At 41.8% G+C, this 12,027-nt stretch overlaps 1 protein-coding gene across 1 annotated transcript in view; it reads right to left on the bottom strand.

Moving 5' to 3' along the window:
• Positions 1 to 12,027, bottom strand: part of FAM114A1 (family with sequence similarity 114 member A1) — a 151,149-nt gene that overhangs the window by 28,165 nt on the left and 110,957 nt on the right. The window contains exon 8 of the mRNA XM_069202098.1: positions 8,757 to 8,880. Coding sequence (XP_069058199.1) covers positions 8,757 to 8,880 — 124 coding nt within the window. The remainder of the gene's footprint in view (positions 1 to 8,756; positions 8,881 to 12,027) is intronic.

The following is a 12,027-nucleotide window of genomic DNA, read 5'->3' on the forward strand; positions in this document are numbered from 1 at the left end:
ATTATTTGTGTAGTGCACTGTACAGAGTGAACTCTCTCTAGGCATTTAATTAAAGTGTTATCACTACCCAAAATCAGTGGAATGTTTTTTATCAACTCCAGAAGAATGAAAACCTAATATTGACCTGTCAGATTTCATATATAAATTAAAAGTCCATGAGCAAATGCTAAAGCCCCTGAGCTGCCTTATTGATTTACATGGACTGTTGTCTGTCATTTAGGGGTTGGTTGATTTAGGAGTGCTATCTGTCCCTTTCAGAATGGAATGTATAAAAATTTCCTCATATCCTTTTAACACGTTCTGGCAAACTGGTTTATGTGCCATAAAATTATGTAACACGTTGGGTTAAAGTTTAATACTGCGTTGTGACTAATTCAGGTTGAGAGCGTTATAAAAATGGGAGAAGATCATTTATTTGGTCTACATGCAGCGGGCAGGTACAGGTTACTATCACAGTTTTCAAGTAGAAAGAGATGCAATGTTTTGTTAAGCAATTTTAGTTAAATTTTATAAGTTCAGAGTTTTTTAATTTTGTTTCATTTTTTGTAGTTGTTTACCTTTTACTTGATTTTTGTTCTACCTATCTAAACATTGATTTGAGCAACCAGTTTTGTATTTCTTGTCGTATTGCAAACAAGTAGAGCGTTAAGATATACTCAGTCCTTCGCTTGCCCCCAGAAATAAACCTAAGTACTAAACAATGAATGACATGCTGCTTGCTAATTGTTATGTATTTTAAGTTTCATACTCTGTTACACAATGGAGAAATCGAAAAAAACGTACAAAAGAGCAGAAAAAACTAAACACAACAGAATCATCACTCATGGTTTTTCAGGTCGAACATCAATTTACATTTCTCATATCCCCCCATGATATCCGAAGAAAAGTGGGAAACCAAACATAAAACTTAATGGCACTAAAGACAGAAATTTTAGCACAAACTGAAAGAAAAGAAAAGTTGCCCAAAATGCACACATCAAACGGTACTGTCCACAATTCTTCAAATAACAATCAGTTTATTGTTACGGCAATTTATTTTACTATGATAACTGTTTCTCCCTTAAGAAATGGACTGTATATTCTGCTGGGGGGAAGGGGCACTTAGAATCTCAACACTGTTAGGGGCTTGTTGTGTGGATTGAGAGAGGAAGGTATAATGTGGAATTTCTTGTGTAAGTCAGGGTTCGGCAGGTAAGATGGAAGGTCTACTGCAGGAGTCTCCATTTTTTCTACGATGTGAGCAACTTCTGATCAGGTTAATATCACCCGAGCTACTCATGAATATTACCACTATTGCAATATGAGCACATCCAGTAAGATTCCAATTTTGACAGCCCCATATAGAATTACTGATAATGGCTGCCCCCTGCAGACCCACACACAAACCACTCTACCCTTGCTCCTTCAGGCATTTTTTCATGGCTGAGAATTTATTTACACAGTATGACTGATAGAATGAGGCCACACATGATCATTCTCTATGCAACTTTTTTGTCTGCGAGTGGAGATAGGCAGTCTATGTTGCAGGCCACGTCATTGTCCCAGGTTGTCACAGTGTATGTTTATTTGGTAGGGTAGAGACCTGTCAATGGTTTGGCTAAGTTCTACTCCAAGGATCTGAAATACCTGTCTATAAGTTACTTCAAGGAAGCTGGTGAGCTACCAGTAGCCTCCGAGCTACTGGCTGGAGACCCCTTGTCTACTGCGTATAATGGGAAGGCAGGAATATGTGGGTTTTTGCTTTGCTATAGGTAATACATTTCTAAATATAACCAAAATCCTACCTGTGTCAGTTGTACTTAGGCTCTTTCTGTGACGAGCAGAGATGCGAGGAGGTACAGGATTTCTAAAATAGACATTGGGTGGTGTTGAAGGGCTTCATTAAAGTACAACTGGATTAATCATTTTTGAGGTTACTTGCTTTTTTTTCTTTAAGTATTTTAGAGTGTTGTCATCAAATTAGTTTAAATGTCTGAGGGGACAATGATAACATATTGAATCAGAAAACCCACACAATAGTGGACAAGGCATCTGTAGCTTTTGTGAAGCAATCTGGAAAACATGTAAAGATTGTGTAGATAAGCTGATACATTGATGCCTGTAGTTTAATCAGAGATGAAAAAAGAAAGGAACCCATTAAAAGGAAAAGTTTAGGTTAGAAGGACTTTCTGATGAACAGGTGAGAAAGGTGGACACTCACTCTTGAAGAAAAAGTGTAACTCAGAAGAGGAAACGTGTTGGATAAGGAGTCAAATTCAGCTCAATAAATGATAGGACATGACAGTCCTATGCCTCAAAGAGAGACAGGTGGTCAGAGAGGGAGAGGAATGATATCTAAAAAAGCTATGAAGCAAGACCACACCACAGTGGTTTGTGATGACTCATCAGGCAACAGGGATGTGGAGATTAGCTGCTATTCAGTTTTGGACACAGATTCTGAGAAAGATGATAGGAACCCAAAGTGGCGGAGGCTTGAAAAAGGAGAAAAAGATGAAGAAGAGAAAGGTTTGATTGATCCTCATGGCAGTGGTGGCTGGTGACTAAAAAAGCAGTGGTGGGGCACAAATACAAGACGGAATTGCACCTTGTGAGAGAGCCTCACTGCCCACGTATTTCCATTCACCTACTCACCCACTGCCTTTGGTCACCTACCCATTTACTCATCCACATTGTCATCCACTGCCATTCACACAACTCTTATACACAAACACCCACATTTTCTCAGCCACTCTGTCAAGCCCTGCAAACACATTCAAACAAACACACATTGCCTCACCCATCCAGTATCCAGCAGTTTCAGTGATAAAAGGTACACGTTTATTTGAGCTGCAGATTACATGTTTAATATGACATATCACGTCATTAGTCTGCAGAAGAAATAAAACAATAACTAGCCATGATAAATTACTGGAATCATTACTGCCTTTGAGAGACGAAATCACCTACAGAGGAAGTGAAAGGAGAGGAGAGCTGAGAGAACAGATTCTTTTCTTATTGTCTGTAAAAAAGATAGAGCTCCAACTTACTTGTGTGCAGGGTTGTCTTTGGCATATTTATGACTTGAGGTCTTCAGGTCACACTCCTGTCTCCCAGAGAGCCCTGGATGGAGTTATTTATTGTATTTATTCAATTTCTCTGCCACAGACTGGGGATTTTCTTTGCAAAATGCCACATTCTTTTATTAAAATGTGACCTCTGGTACGTAGACCCTTCTGATCACACCCCACCTTTTGAGTAAATAGGAAAGGGTGGAGAATAATATCAGAGTGACATGAAGTTTTCAGAAACCCGGGCTGAAACAAATTGCTCCAGGATGTTTACAATCAGGGCTTCTGGTGGAGGAGGAGATAAACCAGGGACGTCACTGCGTTCTGAGAAAACGTAAGGGCTTTGAGCCCCGTCAGCCCTACTGTGCAGCTTTCAGCCACATACTGACGCAGGCGCAGTGGGGCTTTTCAAAGTGAACAACTTTCACTCCGAAAATGTTGTGCAGAAAATGTTTTACTTTCATCATGTAATTAAATGTATGCTTCCCTAGAGAGGCCAGAAAAGGCTAGGGGCGCAGCCCCTTAGCCCTTGAACACCAGCCGCCACTGCCTCATGGGGATTAGAAGTTTGACCTCCTGCTAATCCAGCACCACAGTGGTAGCCTTCATTGCATGTAGCTTGAAATGTGGAGCAGTAGATAACAAGGGGAATGTCAAGAAAAGATAGAAACAGAATGTGAGATCAGAGTATCCAAGTCCAATATTGTCTAGCAAGGTGGCTGCAAGTACTAAAGTGACCCAAAAATGTTAGTTTCCTTCATAAATTGGATCAGGATCCAAGGAAACGCTTGGATATAGGACTGAAACGAGGATAGGATAGTCTTTTAGATGTGCTAGGCCCTTTGAGAAGAATAGCTGATATGTCCTATTTGAAGAATGCAAGCACTGATATATGGTGTTGCAAGAACGGGTGCAAAGAACTGTGTGTTTATTAGGAAATGCCAAAGCAGAAATTTTCCTGAAGGATGAAAGAGCATTTTTAGGAAGATCAGGTTAAAACTAGCAGAGTTGGCCAGCAAGGAAGGGTGAGTCTATGTGAGGGCACACTTTTTGGAGAGCATTTTGTAAAGCATATCTCCAAGTACGCAGACACTTAATTACATCCAAAAGGTGCAAAGGGACATAAGAAAGGCATTTGGAAGAAAGATTTTAGGAGTAGTCTGGACAATGTGGGGTTAGCAGGGCTGGCTTTAGGGTGGTGCAACCAGGGTGGCGCAGACCTGGAATGGGGCACTGAGTTCGGAGATGGTTGCAGTATTAAGCAATAACTTACTATAGCCTTAGAACCCGCCGTAGCGGGCTCTACCGGCTATTAAAGGCCCGCTCCCGCGTTAAATGCCCGAGCCGAAGGCGAGGGCATGTAACAAGGGAGAGGGACTTTAATAGCTGGTAGACCCGCTACGGCGGGTTCTAAGGCTATTAGAACATTCTGCCACACAAAAAAATGTTCACGGAGCCCGAGGGGATTTAAATCCCCTCGGGCTCCGTGAGGCTTTGTTCACAGCTGTTGCTGTGAACAAAGCGAACATTGGAATGTTGGCGCTGCGGGCTTTTACCGGCCAGTAAAAGCCCGCAGCACTCCATTGTTTTCAATGGAGCCTCCAGCATTCCAATGTTCTAATATTTAAAAGCACCTGCTGCAAAGTTACTTGTGTGTACAGCTTTCAGGCAGCAATAAAAATGTCAAAAGAACTATTTTGATTAATGTTCGTGTTGGAGAGAGATATCAGAGTTTTGTGTTGTGATAGTTTTGACTCACCATGAAGTAGCACAGAGGGTTAATATGCCGGCTGTAAATAACATCTGTGTTGTATGTAACTAGCTGAGTGGATTAGTAAAGCTAGTCTTTACCAGTGCTTTAAAACAAATGAAAGGTATGTGACAGAGGGGCTTTGAAGAGATGAGGGGCACTTTTGCCAAGTGACAGTGAAGGAATCCGATAAGAGAGATCATGGTCGGGAGCAAAAACATTGTCGCACCACCAGGAGCCACCAGTGCTAAAGTAGGCCCTCTGGGTTAGTTCCCCAGCTAAGGTGAAGGGTTTGCTCGTGCATCATTTGAACGATGATATATACTCTTTAGAGTTCATCAGGATTCTTTCCATAAAGAAAGAGATCCTGAGCATGAGGAGACCTAAAGGCAAGAGAATCTACAGGTATGCTCAAGCAAATGTATTATTTCTACTCCTATAGCACTGGGTGGCAGACATGCCCAGTTTTTAGAATGAGGTACAGCGATAACGCAGGGTGCACTGGAAACTGTACAGTGATATTGGATAGAGTTTACACAACTGCAGTCCCAGATGCAAGATCCTAGTGAAATAAGATTTTCAGCAGAAGAAATGAGGATGGTTGATAAGGATGTTCAAGCATTATTTCAGAAAAGAGCAACAAAATAGATGTCAGATGGTACAAGTGGATTTGTCAGAAATATATTCCTGGTGGGAAAAACAACAAGCGCATGAGGCCAGGAATAAGGCTTTGAGAACTGAATGATTGGGTTACGTATCATCATTTCAAGGCTGGGAGTATCTATCTACTACTTGTTGAGGAAAGGGGACTGGTTGACAATAAGATTTCAAATATGCTTACTTAATGGTCATATTATGCCAGGATCATCGACTATTTGAGATCCTAATGTAGAGGAACGATTTGGAGGTTTATATGTCACTCATGAGGGTTCACTTTGCTATTGTGGTGTTTCACATAAGGAAGGAGGCCAGTTGTTACTTGGCAGAGATCAAGGGATGTATGGTTGATAGTGTATTTGGACACTGTATTGATCATATCCCAGAGCAAGGAACAACTGGAAGCTCATACAGAGCTAGCTTTTTGTAAAGTTTTGGATTTGGGATTTGTAGTGAAAGGGGCCAAATCGAGCATAGCGCCACAGCTGGAGACCAAGATGTTAAATATAGACATTCTAATGTGTGCTAAAGTTATTGAAAGAGAAACTGAAAATGATTCCCAGGGAGAACAAGTGAGCGATGGCAGCAGAGGTAGTTTCATTGCACCAGATATCAAGGCTTCTAGGCTTGTTGTCAGCATCGATAAAGGTGATCTTTTGAGCTCCTCCGCATTATCGGTCTTTACTGATGTTGAAGGTTTACATTGAATGAGACATTTAATGAACGTAATTGTGAGTCTGGAGTATCAGGAATGGTGGTCGGACAATGCCAAGACATGGAACAGCTGTGCCACATTCAAGGAGGTTCCAGAGATAGTTATAAATTTGGTACCCGCTAAGAGGGCAGGGGTGCAAAATGGTGAGAAATGACAACAGGGGTGGGGGGAGGATGATTATGTGGGGGAGGGACTGGTCAGAAATCGACAAGAAGTTGCATATAAACCATCTTGAGTTGTTGCCAGGGTCATCTGTGGAATTAGCCAGGGAGTTTTGGTACTTTTGCCTATACAAGAATATTATGATTTAGACCCAGCACATTCTGGGTTTAAGGAAGGCTGAGGCACATTTGAATTCAAGAAATTTGAGGGAGTGAGGTGTTCAGGATGGAAGAGGAGAATACACCGACTTGCCAACAGTTTGAAAACTGAGGCTCTAGTGTTCTTCTGTTGGCTGTGGGTTCCAGGGATTACAAAGGCATATTAATTTGCTTGAAAGAGGTGTAGATACAGTTTTAACAGCAACAGTTACTATTATGATTTTTTTAACAGGGCTGTATTGTGAAAGTGTGCCATACAGTACTATGAATTTGTACAGACAGGCTATTTCTCCTGGGCATGTTTTTGAGGATGGGATACCTGTTGGGCAAAATACCTTGGAAGGGAGTTTAGTCAGAAGTGTGTTCTAGAGACAAATCTGGCAGCAAGGCATCAGTCTTTGTGAGAGGTGAATAAGGTTGCTGCAGAGATAGGGTGAAAACAGGGTTTTGGAGCTGAAAACGTTTGTCCCCGGAGATGGCTCTGCTTCTCTGTCTGGTTCCATATCCTTATATGCCCGAAGTTTGAGCTTTACGGGTTTTATCAAGGTGCTATGGCCTGCAAAGTGTGTGATTTTATGTTAGTAAATGGATGAGAACTATGTCTAGAACTGTTTTTCATCCAAATCTGGAGACCCAACAGAACTTGTGCCCAGATATCTGAGATGTCTGAAGGTGTACGGGGTCAAAATATTATATATGAGGAACTCAGCAGAAACCACAATATTAATCATTTTGGGCCACCTCATAAGTTAGTATCTTCTCTGGCATTATGTAGGCGGGTCATGGAGTTTATGACAGCGGTGTGGATGTGAAGAGTTTGGCGGCGTATTCTGTGCGATGTCCAATCCAGAGTAAAGTTATTATGTTCGGTGGAAGTTTGAGTGACATTTTAAATCTGCAGATTGGTCAGAAGATTCCACCTTGAAGACATTTTAATTTAAAAGTATAAAGAGTGCTGTGGAAAATGTTATGACAAAGCTTTGAACATGCATAAAATTGGCCTCTGTGCCTTGCCATAAAATGCAGATTTTCCACAGCATGGCAAAGAAGGGAAGAAAATCATGATTTAATTACAAACGTGATGCTAATATTATCCTTCCCAGTTGTTTCCCACCTTGCAATTTTCTATAATTCTTGGTCGAGATGATGACTAAGGAAAAGAAAAGATGAACATGAAAGGATACATTCATATTACTAAAATGGAGTCATTCGGTTCAAACAGGAGGTGGATGAAGAGGGTGTTTATTTGCAGCAGAAAAAGAAGAATATTGACTGCAGGGTCTATGGATTTATTCCTGTTTTAGCATGTTTAGTGTGATTTACATATAAGAATGATATCCTTGTTGCTGCTGTGTATGGCAGCAATAAAGAACGACTGCATGATGTTAGACATTGTACTTAATGACTGCTCACCTTGACACCGGCTCTAAGCAGACAGGAAAAGGGAGTGGGGGGCTGGTGCAGCATGTGGCAGGAGGGAGGGAGTTAGGAGAGCCTCAGAGGACAGTAGTGGCTTTGTGGAAGCAGGAAGGAACAATTTGTGGCTTCTTTCTGTGCCATGTGGTGGGGGGTTAGGCACGGGGCCAAGGAGGGGCTGTGCTTGCAGCCTAAACCTGATGGGATTTTAGTGCTCGCATATTCCAGCAGGTAAAACTGGGGCAACTGCTCCCATTCTTAGGAAATCTGGGTAGCGCAACTCCAGACCAGTTATATTTAGGCAGAGCGGCAATGCTACCCAGAATTACTGCTCCGCCCAACTTATCATCAGAGCCACAGTGATGTACGGAGGGCAGGTGGTGCTCTTTGCACGTGATGTAAATGAGAAGTCATACTTCTACTCTACTGGCATGACTTACCGGTCATTAGTTAGTATTTGTCAAGTGTGGTTGGGATAGTAATGCTGTAAGTGTGGGTTCGCGTGGGTCAGAGAGCTTTTCAGTATTCGACATTTTGTAAAATTAGTCAAATAGCCACACACTTAAAGAACTGTTTGTATTCATGTATCTCTTGCAGTTTCCACCGTGGAAACACATGCACATGTACTCCTTGTGGAATCCAATTTCATGAACTGGAGTATTGATGGAAATCTGTCACCGATTTCCAGAAAGACTCACCTATAAATACAGTGAAAGTGAAAAACACAATAGATGCATTTTTTGTGCACATGCAAATAAATTATATTTTGAGTACATCCCCTCTTTTCATCCATTGAGGACGTACTCCCTCCAGGCTACAAAGGACTGTGGTACTTTTCGATTGGTCCCTACCTGCCTCTTCTGGCTCCGCCTCCTTTTCCGGCTCCTTCTGTAGGAAAATGTCCTTGATAGCTCCCAGATCTGCGTTCACAGTTTCCAGCTCATCTCCTTCCAGCAACGTTAAAAAAGACTGAACCTGAAATTGAAAGCCTTTCATGCTTAATACAATTCAGCATGCCTCTGAGTGGAGGAAATCAAATGACGCGCTCAATCAGAGAATAAATAATAACAGAAGCGTGCAGTACGCAGATCCCAGGCATGGCATTATCTATCAGCAAAATGGAATTATGAGATAAAAGACGAGAGACAATCTAATCCACGGATGTGTCCACGATATTTTTCAAATGATTTTGAGAAATCAGTGTGAAGAGAGGATAGTTTGAGGAATTAAGAAGTTGTCTGACTAGTCAACTTCAATCGGTTTCGAAAATAAGATTATAATAATTAGATCAGCAATGACTAGGTCAAAGATTTTCCCTTTTAAGTGAGAGGAATGGTTTCTTAGTAGTTCCAGTCAATTATGATTCAGTAAATTTAGAAATGTAGTGGCCAAAGAGTCTTTTTGGTTACCTCAATTTTAGTTGAAGTGACCGAGATAGGTATAACAAGGTTCTCTAATTCAAGGAATTAAAAACTGATAAGGATAAGTGTGTCAGTCTTATTAAATTTTAGTGCATGTCCATAAGGTTTGCAACTATACACCATGTGGTCAAATAGCTATATGCAATAAGCCTGGAGCAAAGTGCAAGATATCAATAACACCAAGGTTTGAAGAATTGGACAGGGACTATACTCAGATAGTGGGAATGCCTAAAAAATACGTAATGCCAATAAATCAAGAATACACCATATGGCATACAGGAATGTAAACAGCTGAGCTCAAAGAGCACTTATCATCTGAGTAGCAAGGGCTGTGCTGGGTGGCCAGAGGCTGGGATAATACTGGCTCATGTCCATTATTGTTTACTAAATAAGAATTCTTCCGGGGAAGCCTAGTACATATCAAGATCCCCCCTCTTATTGTATTCACCCCTTGATATTAATGGTATCTTGCACTTTAAGTGAATGCTCACATATATCCTAACCACATATTTTATGCCACTCGTGGCAATATGGGTATAATTTACAGATCCTGACAACAGATACCTTGAAGCTTCATTGATACTGTGACTCTTCCATTCTCAGATAACCTATGTTACCCACAATAGTCCTTTAAATCCTTAAGAACACAACTCAAATAAGTAATTTGATCACTTTTTATCAGGTGTCACCTTTATTTGGTTGTCCTGAAGAGAACCCTACACTTCAAACAGGTTGGAAATGCCATTGACACCCCTGCACGGGAACTGATGTTGGCATCAACAACTTATCTTATGTGTGCCTTTGAATGTATATTTCAAAGTGTCTTTTGTACATACCTACAACACTTCCACTTCTGAGTGGTTCCTTATATTGTGACATTGCACAATTATTTTCCTGTCTGTTCACTATATATATTCATATATGTATATGTCAGATTAATAATTTATGTTGAGTTTACATTATAGTCTACATTAAATCAATCTTAAGGCTATACTATGTCATTCTCGTTTGTATTAGTTGATTGTCAAGAATCTATTCGAATCAACTGAGAAATCCAGACAAATGAAATCCAGGTGTACCATCTGTCAGGTTATTTATTCTTGGATACTCCAGTATACAAAAAGTTTGACACTCCGCATTCTCACCGGTGGAAAAAATATCTTGTTAGGGTTCTCCTCATTGCTGGAAGATGCCCTGTGCCACCCTGGGATGTAATCACCCCTCATTATCTACCAGGCACTGCTGGCTGAGTTTGTCTGCCCTGGTACTCAAAAGATCCCACCAGGTGGTTCATGACTAGAGAAATGCCCAGACACTCCTTTCAACTTCAAAGATACCCTGCCTCTTGGCACAGGACCCAGGATACCAACCCCGCCCTGCTTGTTGCATTACCACATGGTTAGTGGTGTAGTCCATGGGAACCTAAATAAGCATCCTTTAGATGGACAGTAGGAAGGCTTTCAACATCAGGTGAATGGGCTAGAACTTCAACAGATTGATTTGAAAACTAGTCCTCTGATCTCCACCTCTCCCAGATGTCCTTCCGATCTCATCAATGATGCATTTGTCACCACTGGCAGCACTGGGTTTGGTAGGAAAGGGACATGCCACTGGTCCAATTGGAGTCAAGCAGCCACCACTGCAGATCCTCTGCACTCTCCTCCATAACCTAGATGGAATTCACCAGGTTCTCCTTGTGCTGGGCCCACTGATACTTCTAGTTCCAATGTAGAGTCTGCATATGCTACCTGGCATAGTTGATGAACAGGATGCATGAGGTTGAGAGGCTGAGAAGCATCAGAGCTACTCTCAACAAAAACCTATGACCGAGGCTGAAACATTAGGATTGTAACCCAAATGTCTTTAACTTGTGACGGAGGGAAGGCCTGAAACAGTACTGTATCCAGAATGGTCCTGATGAAAGGGAGCCTTTACAAAGGATGCAGGTGTAACTTTGCCACATTCGCCACATTGATAGTTAACGCCAATGAATATCAGGATTTTGCTGTTGTCTGGAGGTGGTCTAAGACTGACTGTGGTGAGTCTACCTTCTACAACAGGTTGACGAGTTAGGAGAAAAAGGGTGCTGCGACCGCTGCCAGCACTTTCCAGAACACTTGATGAGAACTGGTGAAGCCGAAGGGGAGCACAGCAAATTGAAAATGCTTGTGGTCTACCTTAAACCACTAGTAGTTCCCGAAGAATTTCAAGATGGACACATGCAATTACGCATCCTGCAGGTCCAAAGACACAATCCGAGGCCTGGATTGAAGGCTGACCAAACCAGGGTCAACAAGAGCATCTTGAATATGTCCTTCCAAAGGAAGGCATTCAGAAGGTAAAATTTAAATAGGACGAAGGTCTCTTCTTCAGCACAGGAAATAGTGGGAGTAACAGCCTGTCTCTATTTCTGAGGCTATAACTCTTTCTATGGTTCCTGTGGCCAAAAGAGCTTGCACCTCTTGAAGCAAGATGGACAGAAGCTTCTCTGAAAGCCGCTCTGATGTGGGTGGAAGATGCAGCAGGTCAAAAAGGAATGGCAGGGTAAGGCCCCATTGAATGATCTGAATGGCCTACTTCTCAGATGTTATATTGTACCACCCTTGGGAGTGTCTTATCCTGCCTCCCAAAGGTGGTTGTGTACCACTAAGGTCTAACTAATGCGGCTTGGAGGTTGATGCCCCAGGGGCTGAGAAGTTTG

The sequence above is a fragment of the Pleurodeles waltl genome, chromosome 1_2 (assembly GCF_031143425.1).
Source record: "Pleurodeles waltl isolate 20211129_DDA chromosome 1_2, aPleWal1.hap1.20221129, whole genome shotgun sequence".
NCBI lineage: Eukaryota > Metazoa > Chordata > Amphibia > Caudata > Salamandridae > Pleurodeles > Pleurodeles waltl.